Genomic DNA, 26,354 nt, shown 5'->3' on the forward strand with positions numbered 1-26,354 from the left:
AATTGCTACAGAGTGGCTCCAGGAAAACTCTTCTGACTTTTTAAACCCTTCCGCTGGCCACCAAACTCCCCAGACATGAACATTACTGGGCACATCTGAGATGCCTTGCAACGTAGTGTTCAGAAGAGATCTCTACCCCCTGATACTCTTACGGTTTTGTGGACAGACCTGCAGGATTTATGGTGTCAGTTCCCTCTAGCACCACTTCAGACATTAGTCAGACGTTAGTCGAGTCCATGCCACGTCGTGTTGCGGCACTTCTACGTGCTCGCCGGAGCCCTACACGATATTATGCAGGTATACCAGTTTATTTGACACACACATATATATTAGGAAATTTCGTTTTCGGCGCCATACGATGAATCTGTATATATGTTTTGTTTTTATTTTTGCTACAATATCCCTCTGTTTCGTGTTACATATAAAACTTTTCGAATATAACCTTAACTGAATATCGACAATTTCAATTTTGCTATAAATACTGTTTATTTTTAAGTAACAGACAGGAGGATAACTATGTAGAACGGAAATGTTCCGTAGATTACGCAGCTCTTTATATATCCTCATTCGGTTTCTAGACTACTCACTTCTTCCAGCTTCTACGAGACTCTAGTAAGACACAGATCGCATACCCAAATAAAGCGATCGAAATTAACTAAAGTCCGACAGGTACGCAACACACCTAATATACAGGTAACGCGGTTACCGTCTTAACTGACGAAAGCTACTAGGAAAACTACCGTAGTCTACGGTAGTTTTAAATCTCTACTCACGTGTCATCAACAGTAACAGCCCGACACACAAAATCAGTTGGATTCTTTGTAAAACGATTGAAAACTACTGAGGAAGCATTTTTCGATTATTTGCTACTGGTCAACTTTCAACAACTGGAGCAGCTATCTTGCACAAAGCTTTCACATGGTTACTTAGCCAGCAAGGTGGCGCAGTGGTTAACACACTGCACTCGCATTCGCGACGAAGACGGTTCATACCCGCGTCCGGCTATCTTGATTTAGGTTTTCCGTGATTTCACTGAATCGCTTCAGGCAATTGCCGGGATGGCTTCTTTGAAAGGCCACGACCGACTTCCTTCCCAATGCTTACCGAATCCTATGGGATCGATGACCTCGCTGTTTAGCGCCCATAATTACTTCTTGATGCACAATGTTCTTCGCGCTTCCTTTTGATTTTTTGCTTTCCGCATCAGCTATTTCGTAAACCTACAACTGTTGATCGACCAATATCCTACTGTGCACTTTCTCGATAGTTTTATGACGTTAAGGTATTCAGATTTGTTCATCTGAACGAAACACTCAATACGACTAATACTCAGAGACATACAAGTGAAACTATTTTGTACATGAAGTTGACCCTCGACTTCAGGTATTACAAAACAAGTAACAATATGATGAAAACAAAATATCATTGATACCGAAGCCATCTCTGTGGCAGGTCACGAACTTTTCAGCCTGCCATAGTAGGGCAGCGGTAGAGCTCCGTCGGGTGTCGCTAGAGACCACGCGTCCGCCACTACGGTAGCTTAACTTCGGTTCTTTAATTAACGAGGGGAGCCACGTTAGCTTAGTTGAAACAGCTTTTCTAGGCGCTTCTTTCTGCTGTGACAGATTGCCGGTGACACGGCAGGGGCGGGTTTAATTTTGCAGTGTCCTTGCTCCGGGCAGGCTTCATTACGCGCCGGCCGCACCTGCACTGCGCCACGGGGCTCATTTAGGCGGCGTAAAATACGCCCCCATCCAATGAAGAGCGCAATAATCACTTACCTAGTTTCGGTTTTGTCTCTGTGCCTCCGCTTACTCTCGGATAAGGGCGTCCACTATAAGAGCTCTTGGCATTAGCCGAATATTGTATTCTCTATTACGTTGCAAAAACGTCGTGTACCTTAATAAAAGAGATATATATATGTTCAAAAGAACCAAGAGAGGTAAAAGACTTGATGAACACCGTGTCGCATATTTAAAGGATTGTTTTTTTTTTAATGTTTATTAAGTCTTATCTGTTTTTCAGTAACATAAGATGATAAAAAAGCTATATCGGATTTAAAGCTATTTCTAGGAACAAAAATCGTGACAATAAGCATTGAATTTCACTGACGGAAAGAAAGCGCAACACCAAGAAGTTGTGCGACATAAACGAAAGTTGATAGGCGTGTTTCTACATCTGAAAGATTATGCCTATTCAGACTTCAAGCCAGTCGCATATGAGTGACGATTGTAGCCCCACAGTGAGGACGAAAATCAAGTTTGCTTTAAATGTTCGTACACGCTGTAACGGTCGTGAGCGTTAGTTGCCTTTGAGATTGGACGTGGTGAGTTGATGTTAGTCAAGACTGCCTTTAATACAACAAGGACGCCATTATCAGTACCTCACTGAGGTCGTGTAATAGGGCTACGAGAGCTGGATGTTCCTTCTGTGATACCGCAGAAACACTTGGCAGGAATGTAGCCACTGTACATGATTACGGGCAGCGGTGGTCACGAGAATGTACGTCGCAAGAAGGCCTGACTCCGGACGGCCATGTGGCACCACCAAGACGGAAGACCATCGTGTTCGGCGTATGGCTCTAGGGCATCGTACTGCATCTACAGCAGCAATCTGAGCAGCAGTTGGCATCACAGTAGCACAACTAAATGTTACAAATCGGCTACGTCAAGGATAACTCGAACCAGACGCCATGCATTCCTCTGACCCCAAGCCACCGCCATTTGCGACTTCTGTGGTGTCAAGCGAGAGCTCATTCGAGGGCAGGGTGGAGGTTTGTTGTGTTTTCTAATGAAAGCTGGTTCTGCCTTGGTACCAGTCATGGCCGTGTGTTGGTTAGGAGGAGCCCAACTGAGTGCTGCAACCAAACTGTCTGCGTAGGCCCACTCGACCTACACCTGGATTTATCGTATGGGATGCGATTTCGTATGACAGCAGGAGCACTCTCGTGGTTGTCCCACGCACTTTGACGGAAAATTTGTACACAAGTCTGGTGATTCGATCTGTTTTGCTGCCATTCATGAACAGTATTCCAAGGTGTATTTTTCAACAGGATAACGCTCGCCCATATACCACCGTTGTAACCCAACACGCCTCTACAAAGTGTCTACATACTGTCTTAGCCTGCTCGATCACCAGATCTGCCAGTGGAGCACTTATGGGACATCATCGGACAACCCCAGCGTCATTCACAACCAGCATTAATCGACCTTGTACTGACCGACCAAGTGCAGCAAGCATGGAACTCCATCCCCCAAACTGACATCTGGTACCCGTACAACACAATGCATGCACGTTTGTATGCTTTCATTCAACATTTTGGCGGTTACATCGCTTATTGGTGTATCACCACTTCACATTTGCAATGGCCTATTTCGTTCGTATATTAACCACTGATCCCACAATGTTAATCACTTAAATATGTTGAGCCGGCCGCGGTGGCCGAGCATTTCTAGGCGCTTCAGTCCGGAACCGCGCGACTGCTACGGGCGGAGGTTCGAATCCTGCCTCGGGCATGGATGTGTGCGATGTCCTTAAGTTAGTTCTAGGGGATTGATGACCTCCGATGTTAAGTCCCATAGTGCTCAGAGCCACTTGAACCATTTTTTTAAAAATATGTTGCCTAGACAAATGTATTACGGATACTTCATTACTCTAAATTTATTATTTTTTGGTGTTTTTATTTCAGTGTATGAAATTTCAGACTGAAAATAACTATGTAAATGATAATAGTCCAGATGAATTTATTTAATTTTACATATCCTAGGTATGATAACGGAAATGGGATACAGAAAGTGGTGTCAATCTTGGTCTCTTAGTAGCAAACACAATGATAAATTTTGACAACCGTAAAGTATGTTTGTGCAATGAACTGGAATTTTTTTAAAAAATCGGCACTTTTCAGAGGAAAATGTATTTTAGAACACTATCTTTGATGGAACCATTGCAGAAATAACAGAAAAATAACTGTTCATGCCGTTGTATGAATATGACATCTGCCTCAGTTGCAGAAGTCTGTGGCATATGTTATCGCTTTAGCACTGGACCTTGAGCTAGCCAGTTGAAGTACAGGTAGTGGAAGAAGCTTCTAGATTGGTGTTTTGTCGGTAAGAGAGGAGGGAGGCGTTGGTGCAGTGATTCTGGTCTCTAGACTGTTAAATCCTAAACTTCTCGTAGAGTGCGGACATATAACACAGTTGCTAGTGATCCACCCGATGTATAAGAACGTCAAACTCGAAGGCAACCTTATTGCTATTCCATAGGGTAGCTATCAGTAATACAAACGCAACATTCTACACGTGTTCAGCATCACGTAAATGATACACTTATGAACCATGTCTCTAGTGTCGGTATAAGAGGAAATCCTTTCCAATTACGCAGTTGGTCAGTCTCCCGGGATTACCCAAATCAAGTGAACCATGCAAATCTTCCTCTCTAGGAGTATGCTCAACCCAAGTTGAAGAAGTAAACCGGATTGTTACATATAAATTTTGTTCGTGTTTGTGGGCGATTACATTTCTTTAGGGTGTCGATCGAGATCTAGGGCAATCGAAGTTCGATCGAGAGACTCAACGTTGTAAGGTCGACATAGTTTCATGATCAGTACAGACTTCATTTGAAGTGACTCAGTAAGGTGGCGCACTTGTTTTGGCACAAGACTCTAATGAAAAAGAAGCTGGGTTCTAATCTACGTCCTATCGCCCAGATGTAGGTTTTCTGGGTTCCCGAAGCAGCTTGAGGTAAAGTTAGGCTGGCTGAACAAATTACGGCCACTATCTTCTATCGCTCTCCATTTCTCAACGTTCTATCGTTGTCCGCTCCTCAACCTGTAAGTAAAGGAGCCATTAAGTTCTGAATTTCTTTAGCATATTGGTCTCTGGAAGTATTGGCCGACTGTACACTATTGATGTGCACTGGGATAACCACCATCTGGAACCATTTGTCCTTTTGTATATGTGGGTGGTACGGTCTCAGGCCCCAATACACTGAGTCCAGTCGAATCTCACAGAAACGTGCCATGTTAATGTCCTCTCATATTAAATATTTGATAGCTCGCCTCTGGTGTCCTTAAAATCAGCTCGCACTAAGACCCGCTGATATTCTAATCCAAAGTAACCTCTGTTACGTGAATGTGAATCAGCCGTTAACAGGCTTCAGCTTTCCTAGCGAGCAGGCCACCAATATGACGACGTCAGAGAACCATACTGGCTGATACTGATCCGTCTATAAAGCTGTCAGCTTTTGCATGCCGTGATTTGGCTTGACTACTGAAGGAAATTTGTTCGTATGTGATTTGCAACAGATTTTGTAATTACGCGCCACTGCAGTCAGTCTGACAAATGTTGGCTAGCAGCAGTTTTCGACTGTTTTTGCTCACTAGCGTAAGCCACGAGCGTTTTGTTCAGTAGCTGTGATGAGGGAGCCTACAACGGCCAGTACGCTAACCTGTTTCCAGCATCAGTCCTTTCATACCAGTTAGGCCATAGACGTCAGTCAGAGCAACCTTCTCTTCCTGTTTCTTAATGTTTGATGCGGTGTGTAATTACATTTGAAAGCACGATGAAATCGCTATCACAATTTCCATTAGGTACAGAGCAACGGGTTTTAAGTGAATCGTGCTTAAAGAGGAGACCACGGAACTGAAGTTTCTCACCCATCCTACGACATGCTCTATTTATACGTCTGTTTGTCAGATACAGCTGTTATAATAATTTTCTGTTCTGATTTTTTTTTATTTTTCCAAGGAAAGTGATATGAACCATCAGATAATGAGTAGCGTCTGGCGCAATATTTTAACAAAATAGTATGTTTTTATGTTTCTCCAATCAAACATGTCAGAAGGTAATCAAAAGATTACTAAAATCAGAGACCGATGCTTCAAATGAAAAAGTGTTACGCAGTGAAGCACCGCACCAAAAGGCGACCAAAAGTATTGATAGGTGAACTTCATTCAGTAACTGTGTTAGAATATTTTGCATATCTCCGTATGTAAAAAGAAATGCCGAAATCTCGAAAGTAACTGATGTTAGTCTGATACACTACAAAATGTGAAGGTCGCCCAGTCTCCGAAAGCAGGACTCAAAACTGTGCTTGGTGGGTGGTTGCTAACATTCGCTTCATAGTTCCAATTAAAGATGGTGTAAGCTATCACCTCCCATGCCACTTCTTATATGTGTAAATAAAAGTAAGTCTATCTGAATTTCCGTGCTATCATTAAGGATAGATTATACACATGCATACTTATATAGAGTTTATCTCCTATGGGTCGTCAGGAGCAATTTCTCTGACATGTATACTTATATAGGGTTTATCTCCTATGGGTCGTCAGGAGGAATTTCTCTGGTGTTTCGGCAGGTATATGCAATTTCGTTTTTGCAATGTGTAGCTGGAGTCAGCCTAAACAAATGCTGCTCATCAAATCTATAGAGCGACGCCCAGTGCCGACAGAAACCGTTGGTTTGTTTCCCGTTACGATTAAAATGATTTAAAACAAATATCGACCTAGGGTAATTTGGGACCTCTCAATCCAATGGGCACGTTAAATTCCGCTTTGAAATCATGTTGATCGTAACGAGAAACAAACTTATGCTTGACGTCGACACTGGACGATGCATGAAAGACTTGATGAGCGGTGTTTATGTTTGGTCTGGCTACAGCTACACATTGCAAAAGCTAAACTGCAAATATCTGCCAAAAGACCAGAGAAATTGCGCCTGAAGACTCTTCGGAGAAACACACTGCTTACATGGGTTGAATTGGGGAGAAAAGCTAAAAAAAAACGAACAGGTTGACAGGCTACATCTTCAGTTACCAATTAATAGTCAAAATAGTAACAGTCTGTGTTTAGGACAAACAACGTAAGGCGGACCAAGGTTTGACTGCAGTGAACAGATTCGATTGGACGTAGGTTAGAATAGTTATTCAGGGACTGAGACTTCTATTTTATAGACTAGCGTGCAGGGCTACATCAAATTATTCTTCGAACTGAAGAAGAAGAAGAACAACAACAACAACAAAAACTTAATACTCGTGACGACATATGACCATTTGCGCATTTCAGAAAATCAGATTTACTATATGTGATCCTAAGGTTTTTTTCATACTTGAAGGTATAATCTCCAATTTTTTTATTTATTTAGAAGCACAAAAAGATGAGCAACCCTGGTCGTAGAGCAGAATATATTCAGCTTTCTGGTATTTATGGTATATTTAGCGTACTGTAGATGCAGAGATCATTGCTGAGGGACTATTAGCTCAGGTAAAGAGCAATGACGGAAGGTATAGTCCACGATCATACACAAGAAATCGTCGTAACACATATCCGTACTGATGGGGTTAGGCAGCTGGCTGGTTGGACTAGCAACCCACAATTTCTGAGAAATAAGATTCCATTCATTGCAGTAGCAAGCGCAGTAACAGCCCCGTCCCACCTGTTAAATCATAGTGTAACGGATGTGAAATCAGTGCAATTAAATTGTGGATTGAACACAACAGAAAGGCAATGATTTTGGTGTTTATCGTGTTCTCTATTTGCCACTTGTGCGTTGCTCTCCAGATAAATAGCGAAAATCTTCGTTTCTTACTGTACTAGTCCGTTGGCAATACGCACTGCCCATTCAATAGATCTCGTATAAAATATTGTGTTATTAAAATATTTATTCTTTGTAGCATAATACTTCTGTTTACTGTAGTGTGTGTTACTAAATCTCACCCAATCTGTTAAATTGCTTTCATGTATCTGTATGTTTCAGTACCTGCAGAGTGGATGGGCGGGTCACTACAGCTTCCGTTGCCAACCCGTAGATTATTCATACAGCCCAATGGGGCTAAGGGTGAGTAAACTAACTTGCTTTACTTTTTCGTTATAGAAATGACAAATGTACGTTGTTTAGATTTCTTTGTATATCATCGACAACTCTTCGTGGATCATCGTACTTGCCAGAGATGCTACACTGTGTGTGCATTTTTATTTAAAGAGTCTGGTATAAATATTAATTTTTCTTACTAATTTTCGTGTCGAGAGGAGCAAGAGAGAATGTGTTACTGTCATCGTGGGCCATATTTCAGTGGAGATGATTTGACGCTGCCTTCTCAGTTTAAATTGGTCCTCGGAGAGAGAATGGAACCCAAAGTGAGACATAACTCCTGTGGTTCCCAATTCTGGTGTCAAATAAAATAAAATAAAATAAAACCATGAGGTGCCAATTTCTGTGAAATAGTAGTCTCCATTATTGCTGCACATTTTAACCATTTAACTTCGATTGACTTCACTGGTACACGGTTTAAAAAAATGCATGCACTAACTGAAGTTCCAAAATTTTTATATCTGTAGCATTTGTTTATTAACCCATTTTCTAGAATGACAATATTAATCAAAATGTGTTATTATATCACTCTTATGGATTTAAATGGCGGAGTACATAAATATTCCATAAGAAAAACATTAGTAGCCTGTAAGAGTCACCTCTGGAGTGAAAAATAAAACTGGTTTGTTTCGGGTTATCTTAGCATAATCCAGATCTGAGAAAGAGATAAACTAGATTTGGTCGCAATGTATCATATCAGCAATGTCCTGAATTGCTATTAAACGATTAAGTCCTAAGGAGAGAGATTATCTGGGTCGTAGGGTTATACAGAAGTTCCACTTGGTGTTAACCCCTTCTGACTTGACAGTGAAATATGTGTTTCGAATATTAATAGTTTAAATGGGTATGCGTATTAGAGTGTCTGTCTTTCTCGTGGGTATGTGTATGAGTATTAAAAGTCTCTCAAAGCCACATTTGATCTAATAAGGTCTAGTGTAGAAATTATTGCTTTTGCATAAAATTTCCTAGATTCGTCCTCCACGAACTGGCAGACTAATGAGTAGCCTAAGTGCTGCCAAATATGTAAGCTGAGCGTGTAATTGCCAGCACTGGCTTTGCACAAACGGCTTTGTTCTCCAGTGGTTTCAGGTTTTTCAAGTAGCAGTCAGATGCCACTGAACCCGGTTCCGAACTATGATACAGCCGGCAGTATCATAATACGCCAAATGAAGAGTTTTCAGTTGTTTGACTGTATGCTGGTTTTACAGTAGGTACAGCTGGTTGAAAAGGCAGCAATCTTTGTTTGATCGCACTATTAACGTGCGATCGCAGAGTTAACATTATATTGATTGTGACACCTATATATTTAACCAAGTCCATCGAGGTCTATGTGTCTAATGGATAGTATCTGGCTTGGGTCGAAAGCCTTTTCTGTGATTACAAGGTGAAGAGTTCTTGTTCTTGAAGGAAGAGACTCTGGTTTCGAGTCTAAAGAAATAGCTTTATCTCGACATTGCCAATTTTTTTGTTCAATACACTGTTTCGAACACTTTTCCAGGGAGTTGATTCCACCCCTGAAGACTGATAGTTAGAGATCTGACAAATACACATCTGCGGCTGTATGGTGCTTTGAAAGGCAATCAGTCATAAGATCCATTATGCATTTCTTTCCTGCCAAATTCGTTGTTCTTTGCTGATTTCCACACACGCCCTTTGACTGCTAATTAGTTCTTAGCAGGGAGTGGCAGACTCGTGCCTGCCCTACAGTTAAGAGGACAAAATCAATCGTTTTATTTTTGAAACTAAAGAAACATTGCTAAGAAATTCATTTTTGCTTTTAGTCTTTGTCAGCTATCGGTAAACGAGACATCAAACTTTTCTCATAGTTAATTCTTCAAGTAAAATGTACTTTATCGTTTCTTCTTGTGTGAATGGTATCAGCTTCTTATTATGCGATTAATTACCAATTGTCCAACACCTAGTTGTTCAGTTTCTCGGTGTTTCCATCTACGACTGCAGTTTCTCAACGTTGGTCCTAGGAAAGTTCAGACACGTTTGGATCTGCCACCCATTTGTTAAGAGTCTAAAATGAAGAATCAGTGTACTTATAAATTTTCATCAACTTTGGACGATTTCCTATTGGTCATGAACTGGCCAAAACATAGAATTTTGTGACGACGGAGCATTCTAGTCTCATCAATTAAAAAGTCGTATAAACAATATTATTCTGCAGATCAAGTTAACTAACGCCATTGTTCAACGTGTCACAGCATAAAACAATAAATTTTAGTTGATATGAACTCCTTCTCTGTGACAAGTCGAGAATATTTCATCTTTTCGCCGGTATTTGTAAAACCACAATACTTGTATTTTAATCACATTTTTCATTTTAATGTCGTATCACAGATGTACAGATGTGCTCCACCAACACACGGATTGTTGGACTCCGAAGTACTCAGTGCAAAATCTGAAGTCTTTTTAGGATGAAGATGAGCTGGCAAGGCATCCTTGTTTCTACCCGATTTCGATTTCCGACGCTGTGAGAAAAGCAGAGGGAGCAGAGAAATACGGAATGTCGTGGCCAAAGCCGGGAAACCAAAGTGCTTATAAAAAAAGGAATGTGTGCAACTGGCACTACGAATCTAACTCTGGTGTAAACAGCAGTGCGTTGCCACCAATACCTACCATTCTGTTTTGAATTCACATTCACACAGCCAGTACGTCTGAAGTCATTGAATACACGACATGACGAAGGCGGTTTCTTCACTGTGCACTGGTGTATAATCTTTTACGTGATACGACACTTAGAAATACGTTTATTTAACAAATATTTCCTTCTAAATTCGTTTGTATACAATGTAAGAAACGAGCTCTACAGAATCTGAGATTCCTGGTGTTTCTTACATACACTCCTGGAAATTGAAATAAGAACACCGTGAATTCCGTGAATTCATTGTCCCAGGAAGGGGAAACTTTATTGACACATTCCTGGGGTCAGATACATCACATGATCACACTGACAGAACCACAGGCACATAGACACAGGCAACAGAGCATGCACAATGTCGGCACTAGTACAGTGTATATCCACCTTTCGCAGCAATGCAGGCTGCTATTCTCCCATGGAGACGATCGTAGAGATGCTGGATGTAGTCCATGCCGTTTCCACCTGGCGCCTCAGTTGGACCAGCGTTCGTGCTGGACGTGCAGAACGCGTGAAACGACGCTTTATCCAGTCCCAAACATGCTCAATGGGGGACAGATCCGGAGATCTTGCTGGCCAGGGTAGTTGACTTACACCTAGAGCACGTTGGGTGGCACGGGATACATGCGGACGTGCATTGTTCTGTTGGAACAGCCAGTTCCCTTGCCGGTCTAGGAATGGTAGAACGATGGGTTCGATGACGGTTTGGATGTACCGTGCACTATTCAGTGTCCCCTCGACGATCACCAGAGGTGTACGGCCAGTGTAGGAGATCGCTCCCCACACCATGATGCCGGGTGTTGGCCCTGTGTGCCTCGGTCGTATGCAGTCCTGATTGTGGCGCTCACCTGCACGGCGCCAAACACGCATACGACCATCATTGGCACCAAGGCAGAAGCGACTCTCATCGCTGAAGACGACACGTCTCCATTCGTCCCTCCATTCACGCCTGTCGCGACACCACTGGAGGCGGGCTGCACGATGTTGGGGCGTGAGCGGAAGACGGCCTAACGGTGTGCGGGACCGTAGCCCAGCTTCATGGAGACGGTTGCGAATGGTCCTCGCCGATACCCCAGGAGCAACAGTGTCCCTAATTTGCTGGGAAGTGGCGGTGCGGTCCCCTACGGCACTGCGTAGGATCCTACGGTCTTGGAGTGCATCCGTGCGTCGCTGCGGTCCGGTCCCAGGTCGACGGGCACGTGCACCTTCCGCCGACCACTGGCGACAACATCGATGTACTGTGGAGACCTCACGCCCCACGTGTTGAGCAATTCGGCGGTACGTCCACCCGGCCTCCCGCATGCCCACTATACGCCCTCGCTCAAAGTCCGTCAACTGCACATACGGTTCACGTCCACGCTGTCGCGGCATGCTACCAGTGTTAAAGACTGCGATGGAGCTCCGTATGCCACGGCAAACTGGCTGACACTGACGGCGGCGGTGCACAAATGCTGCGCAGCTAGCGCCATTCGACGGCCAACACCGCGGTTCCTGGTGTGTCCGCTGTGCCGTGCGTGTGATCATCGCTTGTATAGCCCTCTCGCAGTGTCCGGAGCAAGTATGGTGGGTCTGACACACCGGTGTCAATGTGTTCTTTTTTCCATTTCTAGGAGTGTATTTTCCTCGTCAGAAAAATTATTTATCGCACAGCACTTTAAGTCGGATTATTACAGTAGTGCGAACACACGCGTTGTTGCACGCTTCTAGTGCGAACTGAATAGAAATCGCTTTGAACAGGAAACCCTGTGCAGAAACGTATTGTTTTTGTGCAACGGGAACAAATATGTAAAACAGTATGTTCCAATCTTCCATATCTCTCCGCTGATACTGATACAAACTGTGACTCTGCAGCACTCTTACATATATAACCGACCAACTAATGTGGTAACGATTTTCAATAAATGTGTAGTAACTATTTTCAATAAATATGTAATTTTGGGATTCGGCAGTCTAAATTAGGAAGGCTTTATTCACACCCACCGAACACATTTCTTCGCTAAGCACTTTTGTTGTGTCTATGGTGTGTGTGTGTGTGTGTGTGTGTGTGTGTGTGTGTGTGTGTGTGTGTGTGTTTGGGTGCATATAGGAGTATTGTGTCGTGTTTGTGAGCTTGTTGCTGATTATAGAGACAGAAAGGGATGAAAACGGTGCTGTCACATGTGCCTTTATAATAGCACCATGGTGACCTCTGAGTCTAACGTCCGAATTTAGAGGAGGGATCTCAATCAAAACAACCTGATGTTCTCACTTCCTGAAGCACAGCGGAGAGACTGCGAATTCGATCTACGACATTGGCGCAAAATTTGATAATAAGAAACTTTACTCCACTAACTCTTGTCTTCATGGTGACCAAACACTGCCGGTGAAAAATTCTTCCAACACCAATATTCGAAACTATTATTCGCGATTATAGCGCCACCGTAGAGGCGTAGGTTTGCGGCCTCTCACGGGTTCTAGTGCTCTCCGCTGAGAGACCAATGAAATACATATCACCCACATGTTACTTTGTAAAATCTGTGTCTCCTTCCACAGATGGTTCACATCGTGATCTACAAGAACAAAGTTTAGAACTGTTAGTTAATTGTTACGAATTCGTGAAGTGTTACAAATGTGAATTGCTATTTCAAAGTACTGCAGTTAACGTACAATGACAGTGTAGGTAAATACTGTCGTATTTTCTCCCGTATAGCGAGGGAAAGAGCAGTTCATTATTTTATTGGATTATTCCCGTAGCAAGCAAACGCTATAGTTCCAGATAGAAGCAGGTGTTCAAAAAGTCCTCAAAGTGTATTTTGGAGCTCAAAATCTTAGCTGAATAGCTGTATGCCCGAATATTTATTGCAAGTATCGGAAACGATTATGCTATATTCGACGCAATGTTTCTTTCATTTCACAAGATAATAAACCTAACAGCGTGTGAAATTTGAATTTTTCATTCCTGGGGAAGTCTCAAAACCAAAATATTTCAATATCCGAGGCTTTCAGTACTCTTCACACTTGGAGAAGATTCAGGCATCAATGCCGGCCACATATCCCAATTGGCGATGGTTGCTAATGCATGGTCATATGGTGCTACGTGAAATGTCATTTTTTTCGAATCTGTTATTTTGGAACTGACTTTGCGTGTCTGTTTCCTCTACTGTATCAAGCTCAAATATCTCTTTCCCATTTGCTAACAACGATGTGAGTAAGTTGTAGCTCATAAGAAAGAATTACGTATATTTACTTGTTTCTGAATTGTTTTCGCAATCACAGACACTATCACACGCAGCTAAATGATGCTTCCGTGAAGACACGTGTATCCGTCGTTTACTGTTATAGTAATACAATCCTGCTTCGTTTGGTAGTATTCAATTAAGGATATTCCAAAGTAATGCACTTCAAATATTGCGACACTGTATGTACATTCTCACGAAGCGTTTGCATTATCCACTGTAGAATAGGCTACAGTTTGAAATAAAATTACATGAAATTCTTCCGAAATTTTGAAGAATTAACTTATCTGACGATAGTGTAGAAAATATTACAAATTACAATTCTGCACTTAATAGAACCAATTTAGTCTGTTATACACTAAAGCGCCACAGAAACTGGTATAGGCATGCTTATTCAAATACAGAGGTACGTAAACAGGCGGAATACGGCGATGCGGTCGGCAACGCCTATATGACACTACAAGTGTCTGGCGCAGTTGTTATATTGGTTACTGCTGCTACAATAGCAGGTCATCAAGATTTGAAGTGAGTTTGAACGTGGTGTTATAGTCGGTGCACGAGCGATGGGACACAGCATCTCCGAGGTAGCGATGAAGTGGGGATTTTCCCGTACGACCATCTAACGAGTGTAGCCTGAATTTCAGGAATCCAGTAAAAAATCAAATCTCCGACATCGCAACTGCCAGAAAAAGGTCCTGCAAGAACGGGATCAACGACGACTGAAGAGACTCGTTCAACGTGATAGAAGTGCAACCCTTTCGCAGATTGCTGCAGATTTCAATGCTGGGCCATCAACAAGTGTCACCGTGCGAACCAGTCAACGAAGCATCATAGATATGGGCTTTCGGAACCGAAGGCCCACTCGTGTACCCTTGATGACTACATGACACAAAGCTTTACGCCTCGCCTGGGCCCGTCTACACCGACATTGGACTGTTGATGACTGGAAACAAATTCCCTGGTCGGACGAGTCTCGTTTCAATTTGTATCGAGCAGATGGGCGTGTACGTGTATGGAGACTGTTCAAGCTGGTGGTGGCTCTGTAATGGTGTGAGGCGTGAGCAGTTGGAGTGATATGGGAAGCCTGATACGTCCAGATATGACTCTGACAGGTGACATGTACGTAAGCATCCTGCCTGATCACCCATTCATGACCATTGTGCATCCCGACGGAGTTGGGCAATTCCAGCAGGACAGTGCGACACCTCACACGTCCAGAATTGCTACATAGTGGCTCTAGGAACACTCTTCTGTGTTTAAGCACTTCTGCTGGCCACCAAACTCCCCAGGCATGAACATTATTGAGCATATCTGGGATGCTTTTCAATGTGCTGTTCAGAAGAGATCTCCACCCTCTCATACTATTACGGATTTATGGACAGCACTTTCCCTTCAGCACTACTTATTTATGAAGTCGGAGATTTGATTTTTGTCCATGCCACGTCCTGATGCCGCACTTATGCGTGCTCGTGGGGGCTCTACACGATATTAGTCAGACGTACCTGTTTCTTTGGCTCTTCACTTTATTTGTGTTTGAGATGTGGTGCTATACAAGGATGTTGAAAATTAGGTAGACTGATAATAAATGTGGAGGTTCTAGGAAGAATCGGCGAGAAAAGGAACATATTCAGAAACTGACAAGAAGGGGGAAAGGATGATAGGAACACATCAGCATATAGCTTCGATGATACTAGAGGAAGCTGTAGATGGAAAAAAAATCTGTTGGTGAAGACAGACACATTACGATGTCCAACAAATAACTTAAGACTTTGGGTGTTACTGCTTCTGATAGATGAATAGGTTGGCACACAAGAGGATGTTGTCGTGGGTCGCATCCAACCAGCCAGAATACTGATGGCAAATAAAAATATGTTGCATTGCTAGATTCCTTTTCCATAAACCTTGTGAGTCACCTAAAACAATAAAATGTATTTACGGTAAAGACCTAAAAGGATGCTATGTTTCTCATACTGTAGAATTTCTGAATAAAAATGTTTTGAATCACATTTGAACTGCTTCTCTTAGAATTCCGACATGGTGTAGCGGTAGCCAGGCACAGGACAGAAGTTTGAAAGAACGGGTTTCGAATGACGTTGTCAATTCACGGTTGCTCGATAATTAGAGAAGAGTCCGCTGTAAACAGAGCGTGACTGCTGCCAACGAGGGTCCGCTGTTACAGGCTAGAGGCTGCTACGTAACGCACTAATGAGAAACACCAGTCCATTACCTCACCTGTAAGATATCGTCACAACAGTGATACATCAAATGGGGCTACCTATTGTACTGATCAAATACTTAATGCTAATGTTCATGTCGTCCCACCAATGCACCATTTCTGACACACGTTCTCAATCATTCCGTCTCGCTTCTGACTTCACGTTGTCAGGGAACAACATAATGCGAGCTACAAAGACAGAACACCGGCTCATAAATAAGTTAACCAGCAGACCTCAAACCAAAGTGAACTGTCCTAGTGTACTTACAGCCTTTTACTGTAGCGACTTACTTTACCTACGAGGGCGAGCGGGAAAGTAATGCATCCGAATTATTTACATCTACAATTATACTCCGCAAGCCACCCAACGGTGTGTAGTAGAGGGCACTTTACGTGCCACTGTCATTACCTCCCTTTCCTGTTCCAGTCGCGTGTGGTTCGCGGGAAGAACGACTGCCGGAAAACCTCCGTGAACGCTCGAATCTCTCTAATTTTACATTCGTAATCTCCTCGGGAAGTATAATTAGGGGGAAGCAATATATTCGATACCTCATCCAGAAACGCACCCTCTCGAAACCTGGACAGCAAGCTACACCGCGATGCAGAGCGCCTCTCTTGCAGAGTCTGCCACTTGAGTTTGCTAAACATCGCCGTAACGCTATTACGCTTACCAAATAACCCTGTGACGAAACGCGCCGCTCTTCTTTGGATCTTCTCTATCTCCTCTGTCAACCCGACCTGGTACGGATCCCACACTGATGAGCAATACTCAAGTATTCGTCGAACGAGTGTTTTGTAAGCCACCTCCTTTGTTGATGGACTACATTTTCTAAGGACTCTCCAAATGAATCTCAACCTGGCATCCGCCTTACCAACAATTAATTTTATATGATCATTCCACTTCAAATCGTTCAGTACGCATACTCCCAGATATTTTAAAGAAGTAACTGCTACCACTGTTTTTTCCGCTATCATATAATCATACAATAAATGATCCTTCTTTCTATGTATTCGCAATACATTACAATTGTCTATGTTAAGGGTCAGTTGCCACTCCCTGCACCAAGTGCCTATCCGCTTCAGATCTTCCTGCATTTCGCTGCAATTTTCTAATGCTGCAACTTCTCTGTATACTACAGCATCATCCGCGAAAAGCCGCATGGAACTTCTGACACTATCTACTAGGTCATTTGTATATATTGTGAAAAGCAATGGTCCCATAACACTCCCCTGCGGCATGCCACAGATTACCTTAATGTTTGTAGACGTCTCTCCATTGAGAACAACGTGCTGTGTTCTGTTTGCTAAAAACTCTTTAATCCAGCCATACAGCTGGTCTGATATTCCCTAGGCTCTTACTTTGTTTATCAGGCGACAGTGTGGAACTGTATCGAACGCTTTCCGGAAGTCAAGGAAAATGGCATCTACCTGGGAGCCTGTATCTAACAGTTTCTGGGTCTCATGAGCAAATAAAGCGAGATGGGTCTCACACGATCGCTGTTTCCAGAATCCATGCTGATTCCTACAGAGTAGATTCTGGGTTTCCAGAAATGACATGATACGCGAGCAAAACTCTTAAAACTTTCTAAATAAAACAAACGTTAGTAACACTCTTCATCTTTATTCTTCATGTCTACATACATTGATTAGCCAGAACATTATGACCACCTCCCTACTATCGATATAAACCCGTCCAGGCGATAGCAGTGTCACCTGGCGACGAAAGACTGCTAGTCAGACACACGCACTGTGCGTGTAGTAACACTGAACGTGCTGTCCGTGTGTAGAATGGGCAAGTCGAGGCCTATCTGAGTTTGACCGAGGACTGATTTTGATGGCCCAGAGGCTCGGCACAAGAATTTTGGAAGCTGCACGACTTCTCGTGCGTTCGAAAAGTGCTGTAGTGAGTGCCTTCAACACGTGGCGAAACGAAGGTGAAACCACGTTCAGACGTCGTCGGGTTGGGCGACCACCCTTCATTGTACATGTCGGATGTTGCAGGCTGGGCAGACTGATAAAACAGGACAGGCGGCGAACGGTGGCGGAACTAACATCAGACTTTAATGCTGGCCAGAGAACAAGCCTATCTGAACACACAGTGCACCGAACACTCCTAACGACTTACCTCCGCAGCCGACGACTTATGCATGTGCTAATGTTAACACCACGACATCGGCACGTGCGATTGAAATGGGCACGTGACTATTGGCAATGGACCTTGGAGTAGTGGTAGGGTTGTGCATGATTTGATGAATCCCGATACCTTCTTCATCGCGTCGATGAGAAGGCACGAATCCGTCGTCTTCCGGCGGAACGGCCCTCGACACTTGTGCGGCGGGACGGAGACAAGCTGGCGGCGGCTCCATTATCCTCTGGGGAACAGTCACGTAGGCATCAGTGGGTCCAGTGGAACTTGCCCAAGGTACCATGACGGCCAAGGAGTATCGTACACTGGTTGCAGACCCCGTACACCCCTTCATGACGATCATGTTTCCCGGCAGCAGTGACATTTTTCAACAAGATAATGCGTCATATCATAAGGCCATGTGATGCAGCATTCAAGGAACACTGGCAAGTTCCAATTTATGTGTCCGCCCCCCTCCCCCACCAGATCTGAACCTAATCGAACACATCTGGGATGTGATTGCACGTAGTGTGAGAGCTCATCGCCCACCTCCCAGGAATTTACGGGAATTGGTGACTTGTGTGTGCAGATATGGTGCCAACTTCCTCCAGCGACCTACAAGACCACGATGCGTCGCTGCTGTGATCCGTGCCAAAGATAGCCATACCGGCTGTTAAATAAGTGTTCATAACGTTCTGATTGGTTAGTGCATTTTTCTCAGCATAGTCATCCTGGCGACGAACACATTTCTCCCATTGAGAGACGAGTTTGCTGATACCACCACTGTAGAATTTTTGACTTTGTTGACGGAGCCACAACCTCGCCTCTGCTTGCACCACTTCATCACTGTCAAAGAGAACTCCCTGAACGTTTTCTTTAAGTTTTGGAAACAGATTACAATCGGACGGGGCCAAGTTGGGCCTGTATGGTGTATGATCGATTATATTGAATCCAAGGTGTCGGATTGTTGGAGAAGTATCAGCATTCGTGTGTGGTCTGGCTTTGTCATACTGAAGGGGTGGGTGCTCCATGTGTGGACGAACTCGATTACATCACGCTGTTTCTCACGCACTGACATTATACACCTCCACTTTACACGCTATAATTCGGAGTCCTCTACCGACAGAGGGCAGAAAAATGTAGAAATAAGAAACAAAGACTTAGTATCTTAATAGTCTCTGTTTTATTGAAAAAGCTTCAAGAGTTTTCACAAAAAAAATCACAGGCATTACTTTTCAGCACGCCCTCATACAACGGCAATTTCCTGTCGGCTCAGTAGCCTCGAACTAGAGCATATGCTAGTGTGGTGAGATGCAAGGGGACATAGTGGCGTACAGATTTTGGTTATCATATTGTGCGCCAAGATTTCGATTAGATCCCATACCGTATACAGTGTTTCATAGCCAGAAACCATATGAAACTTGACAGCCATCCCATAGTCGGGACCGAACGAGATGTCATAGGATAAGACACCGCACTCTCATACGGGAAGTCGCCGTTTCAAATCTCCACCTGGCCATCCAGATTTAGATTTTCTGTGGCTACCGTAAAGCGGTTAAGGCTAATTCCGGGTTGACTTCCTTCCCCATCCTTTCCAATCGGAACATTTGCTCCGTCTCTAAATGACTTCGTCGTCGACGAAACGGTAAACCGAAGTCTTATTTCTTATCGTCGAGTGCGACGCTAATCTAGTTTTCCTCCTTTTGTTCCATTCGAGTGGAGTTGCCTTTGTGGCTTCATCGTTCTTAAATCTCTTCTTCAGAAAGGCACAGGAAAATCACTTTAACTGGAACCCTGTAAGGGCAACAGCGGAGTCTTGTTGCCCTGCCCTGAAAGCTCACTATTAAGTGTGCGACTGACCTAAATCCAGCTTGATAGCTTCTTCCAGTATCGGACCCCAGAGTTTCGTGCTCTTTGCAATATGTGGACTGGCCCTGTAGAAACTTTATCCACATGCTGCATTGAAAAAATTTCTTCCGTCTAAATAATTAATCTTCCTATTTTTTCGGTACGTACTTTCTAGATATTTTTCCTGCTGTTTAGACTTTCACCCTCACTATTTAGTGCACTGAAGCAAATTTAAAGGAATTCAGCACTTCCATGACTTTCATTTTCATTTATTAGTAAGCTTCCTGATTTACTTCAAAGATTATGTCCTGGGTTAATTTAAGTTCATTGTATGAATACAAGTTTAGATACGGCAAGTATGCGAAAGGAAATCAACCGTGTTCTTCTAAAAGGAACCGTCTCGACATTCTCATTAATCAGTTTAAAAGAAACCACAAAGAAAGCTACAACCGAATGTGAGCCACTCTGCCACCTCTCTCGGCGACAGAAATTTACTACCCTCTTACATTCCAGTTGTGCTATTAATGGCTCACATTACTACCATCGGTAGTAATTTGTAACAAACGCCCTCATCATCTATCAAATTCTGCATTCAACTTTGGAAATTTTTAAACTGTCTAATACTTATAATTGTCACACAACTCCCATTTTTATGTACAGATAGAAAAGCCACTCTTAAACATACACCGCATTATTTTTTATAGTGGCAATGACACTTCAGCTGCATTTATAGCTATTATTTCATTTGCAGTGAATTTCGCTGTTACATTACACATCTGCAAGCCCCTGACTACAGGAAACACATATTTGTCATAACTGTACAAAATGTAGTCTCAAACTACCTGTAGTTACGTTTAAAACTGATCATACATTAATTCCGTTAAACTAAAACAATTCCATTTTTCTGGTGTATATGTGACCAGCAAAGTGTTAAAACATTAACAAGAGCTAAGAAATATGGGCAGTGACTATGCTCGTCATATTCATAATTATTGCATTGAAATCAGACAGCCTGCGACACAGATGAATTAATAGGTAAGAGCAGCGAAAAGCACACTCAATGGTTAGAGTTTTTTCAGTAAGGTGTAAAACCATATTGGAGTACATCAGACTTAGGAGAGCGGCTGTAGCCATCTTGTGTCAGTGGGATGAGATAGTTCAGAAGATGTGGCGGGTAACACGTCACCACGCTTTTGGGCGCCCTTATAACTGTGCACATACAGTACGTCCTGTACCTGCCATCGACAATACACCGCAAACTCGTGCCACCACTTACATTTAGACACCACTTCATATAAGGAAATGTTATGCGCAACACAGAAAATGTAATAGTCAATTCGCGCAGCAGAACACGTCAAATTAGGGCAGAATCATAACAGGTAATACAGGCTATTTATAATGTTCTACCCCATTTCATCTACGTAACGATATATGTGACCTAGTAAAGGATATGAATAATTCTATATACGTGGTAATCCATGAATAAAGGACGTCCTTATAATATGTAGACATGGAAGATGTCGCACACAGCCATCCGAAAACTACTACTGCCGGTTCACACGAACATCGGCACAGAAGGGTTATTACCGACAGTAGAACATATCTTTTAATCATGATACACAGACTTATTGGAAGGGACTGGGTTCTGATTACCTCTAAGATACCAGGTTATCATGTGGATACCGGGCAATCATCATTATACATCTCACAGAGCATACAAAAATCGATGTTCGCTGTTCTGAAAGTAAACCTAACATAGTACATGAAAATCCAAAAATTTATCAGCCCTATATATTATAAGCAATTGTGAAGTTAGCCGTACTAGCTATATACCTTCTTTCCTTTCTTGTAGCGTGAATAGCGACAGCACATCAACTAGATAGTTGGTAGGAAGTAGATGGTTCAAATGGCTCTGAGCACTATGGGACTTAACATCTGAAGTCATCTGTCCCCTAGAACTTAAAACTACTTAAACCTAACTAACCTAAGGACATCACACACATCCATGCCCGAGGCAGGATTCGAACCTGCCACAGTAGCGGTCGTGCGGTTGCTGACTGAAGCGCCTAGGAAGTAGAGCTCTAAGTTGACGGAATCAGAGATTCGCGTCATCACCACAGATACCACCACAATTTGCACTAATCTCTGACAGTTCCAGTGGGAAAGGGAGCATATGACTTTATTTTGTTAAATTTAATACAATTCTTATATGACATTCATTACTTTTCGTAATGGTATAATCCAGTTGCCTATTTCAGCAGGAAACGTTAGCTATACCATGAACTCATCTGACATAAACGTTATCAGGGAATTTTAACATTGGGGTGGCCGAGCGGTTCTAGGCGCCATTGCCATATGTATGAAAAGTAAATTACTTATTATCATTAATACAATTTGTGACCTTGTTGCCGGCCGGTGTGGCCGAGGCGCTTCAGTCTGGCACCGCGCGACCGCTACGGTCGCAGGTTCGAATCGTGCCTCGGCATGGGTGTGTGTGATGTCTTTAGGTTAGTTAGCTTTAAGTAGTTATAAGTTCTAGGGTACTGATAACCTCAGAAGTTAAGTCCCATAGTGCTCAGAGCCATTTGAACCAAACCAATTATAACATTTAGGAGCTCCTGTTCATATACGAAGAAAGTAGATGTCGCGTTTAAGAAGAATGATCACATCTTTTCGTAAGGTATTATTAATTTAATGGTGGGTCCAATTTATTACATATATCGAACGGAAACGGAATACACTAAAAACGGGAGAGAAGGTATATTGGAAGTCTATGCCTAGCTTCAGGATATTACAAATGTGCCTTTTATACTTTGGATTCTCATGCACTATGTTACGTTTATGTTCAGCATAGCGGAAACCGGCTTTTGTTCCCTCTAGGAGTTCTGTAATGATGATTACAGTTTATCCACATGATCACACCTGGTATCAAAGAGATGGGCACAGTCTAATCCCTTCCAATAAATTTAAACTTCATTCCCAAAAGGTAAATTTTACTGTTTGTACAAGGGCATGCTGGAAAGTAATGCCACCGAACTTCTTATGTGAAAACTCTTATAACAAATGTCATTAATATTATACATTTTTATTCCTCATGTCTACGTATTTATTTTTCAACATAGTCACCCTGGTGACGAACACATTTCCCCCAGCGAGAGACCAGTTTGTTAATAACGCGACTGCGGAATGTCCGACTTTGTTGATGGAGCCACTACTTCACCACTGCTTGCACCACTTCATCCCTCTCAAAGTGTAGTCGTTGAAGATGTTCTTGAAGTTTTAGAAACAGATGCAAATGTGATGGGGCCAAGTCGGGACTGTATGGAGGATGATTGATGACACTGAACCCAAGGCGTCGGATTGTTGCAGATGTCGCAGCGCCCGTGTGTAGTCTGACATTTTCGTGTAAAGGAGAGAGTACTCTATGTATGGACGAACTCTTCGAATTCGAAACTCGCTTAAAACGCGCTATTTCTCATGCACCGACATAGTTACGTTACACTCCGCCATATTGAACGCTACAATTTGGTGCCCTCTAGCGGCAGAGAGATGCAAATATGTAGACATCAAGACGAAAGATATAGAATGTTAATTATGTTTCCTTTATTTAAAAAAACTTTGCGAGTTTTCAAATAAAGAACAGTAGTTTTTCTCGGAATGCATGTGTACAGCAACCCCACGTGTTTGTACGAGGGCTATTCGGTAAGTAAGGCCTTCCGTATACGCCTCCCGTCCCCCATGCATATCCTCTACGACCTGATTCCTTTCCCCCATCTGCTCCTCTTCCTCAAACATATCCGCATCCTCTACACCTCCCGCCACCTTGACTCCCGCCCCTCATCCCCTTGTTGCTCCTCTCCTCTCCAACCCCCAAGCTCTGCCTCGCCTTCACCAATGTGTCCCCATTCCCCTTCACCTCTACACCCTTCATCTCCTTTCCCAAGGTGGCTTCCGTCGACTCCTCCTCCCAGATGATGCCCACTCTTCCTCAATTTATCCCTCCTATCAATTCTGATCCTCACCTCCCCCTCCCTTACTCTGTCCTTCCCTGGGCTCCCTGTTCCCCAACCCCCTTCCATCCTGTTTTTTCCCACCTACCCTCTCTTTGCCTCCCTTCTCTCGCCTGAGTCCTTCTTGCTCTCCCCTCCACTGCCTTTCCCCCTCCTTCTCGCGTGCGCCCCCCCCCCCCCCGCTTTTCTATGTCCCCTCCCTCCATTGGCTTTTTCCCTATCCTCCCCCCTTTCTCCCCCCTCATAGGTCCGTGTCCTCCCTCCCCCCCTTTCCCATCTGCCGCTGTGTCACCCCTATAGCGCTGTTATAAGTGAGTGTTCAGTGTTGTGCATTCCCTGTCAGTGCTGCGAACAGCCACCATACTGTCGCTAGTTGTGTTTTTATCTCGTGTGAACAGAAACCGGACTGTCGCTGTGCTTTTTAATTGTGCATGTCTCCTTCCTGTGTGTCTCCATCTCTATCGTCAACGTTTGTATTTTAGTGCAGCACCTTTCTGCCGTTTTACTGTTATTAACAACGTCACCATGTTATCGTCTTTTTTGTATTGTTTGTTCTCTCACCATTGTCCTGTTTAACTTTCTCTCGGCTGTAGAGCAGCGTATTAAGCTGGTGTCAGCCTGCCCCTCCGCAGGGGGGGGGGGGGGGGGGGGGATCAGAAATCAATAAAGAAAAACAAAGCAGATTAGAAGTGTAAGCCAGACCGAGACTCGAACTCGGGACCTTTGCCATTTGTGGGCAAGTGGTATGGTAGAGCACTTTCCCGCGAAAGGCAAAGGTCCTGAGTTCGAGTCTTGGTCCTGCACACAATTTTAATCCGCCAGGAAGTTTCGTACCAGCGCACACTCCGCTGCAGAGTGAAAATTTCATTCTTGAATTACGGGCTGCATTGTGGATGACCATACACTTCCCATCGAAAATGCTGCAGGAGTACCTTCATTGCCCCTGCATTAGTGCGTCAGAGAATTGTCGTGAAGAAGGAAACGCATCACAGTTATGTTACGTGGGCTGCATGATATCAGGTGAAATCTCCCATCAGGCCGTTGAGTCATTATTTATCTAGGTATGTTTACATGCCCAATTCGCATTCAGAACTGAAAAGAGTGACGTGACGCGATTTGCGGGCACACTAGAGACACTGCCCAACACATCTGTGCAAAGCTTCATCGGATTTTCCCTATGATTTCCATTTCATGCCCGATCGGACCTTATTTTCTGAATAGTCGTCGTACTAGAAGGGCGTCCTTTATTCGTGGACTACCTCACATAAATAATTATTTATATCCTTTAATTTGTCTTATGTACATATAGGGTATCATGGGTATAAGAGCAGATATTGTGATCATTGATACCTTAACATGTACCCACTTCAGTGTGTTGTTTTTTCTCTGTTTCTGACAGTTTTCGCAAACACTTCCCATAATTTACTACCTGATGTTTTCTACATGGTCGTAACTACACCACTAAATGGACGACGCCTGTCGGTATAGAATAACCATATTACGTCCACGCGTCCACACTTCAACACCTGATCTGCTGCCCATGCGAAAATAAGCATTAATAACTTGCTCTTGACACATGTACTTGGAGGTACTAAGCAAGGTAAAAACAAAGTGTTCGTAACATCTGTAATTGTTAACCTGTAAATGAAGTAAATACTGATGTATACATATGCATTGCCCTCAGTCACCAATAAAAAAAAATTGCACTTATACCCACAATACCCTGTACAGTTACGTAGAGAAAGTGTTGTAGAACATAATAAATAGTCCTGTGTAACCTGTTCCGATTTAGACGGTGATTCTGTTCTATATTTGACGTGTTTTGCTACGCTAACGAATAGGTTGTTATTTTAAATGTCTGCTATATTTCCCGTTTAGGTGTTACATCACCTCATAAGAGAACTCGTTGTGAGTAAGTAGGAACACGCGTTTGCGGTGTGTACAACGCAGTCCGTGTTCTCAGTTACAAAGGCGTCCTTCATTATGGAGTGCCACCCGTACAGGATTACCCACACCATTTACTAGGTCATATATTAACTTGCTTGGGCGAAGTGCGTGGAACACCTTACGTAGCCATGTGTAATCTACTATAATGCGACTAATGACTCTACCCCGCAGTGGTGGGGGTTTACAGTACTATTTAACCACCTTAGATGTAAATGATGCCTTATGCACCACGCCAGCTGAGCTGTGTTATGTCACTGACACAAGAGGATTACCACTCCTCTACTAAGGTTAATGTAGCCCAACATATATCCTTGTTTTAAAACAATACTCAGCCAAATCGTACGATTTCCTGCGAATTTCAGTACTTGGGTAACAGTATACAGGATATTGGTTCCCTTTACAATTTCACATTTGACAGTTAGTTAATGAGATAATGTATATTTATTGCTTCAATTCATTATACATTTTTCATATGCTAGGACAAG

General features: G+C 43.2%; 1 protein-coding gene across 3 annotated transcripts in view; it reads left to right on the forward strand.

Moving 5' to 3' along the window:
- Positions 1-26,354, forward strand: part of LOC126299408 (elongation of very long chain fatty acids protein AAEL008004-like) — a 589,530-nt gene that overhangs the window by 443,159 nt on the left and 120,017 nt on the right. For all 3 annotated transcript variants that reach the window (XM_049991293.1, XM_049991295.1, XM_049991294.1), the window contains one exon: positions 7,752-7,832. In XM_049991293.1, coding sequence (XP_049847250.1) covers positions 7,752-7,832 — 81 coding nt within the window. The remainder of the gene's footprint in view (positions 1-7,751; positions 7,833-26,354) is intronic.

The sequence above is a fragment of the Schistocerca gregaria genome, chromosome X (genome assembly GCF_023897955.1).
Source record: "Schistocerca gregaria isolate iqSchGreg1 chromosome X, iqSchGreg1.2, whole genome shotgun sequence".
Taxonomy (NCBI): Eukaryota; Metazoa; Arthropoda; class Insecta; order Orthoptera; family Acrididae; genus Schistocerca; species Schistocerca gregaria.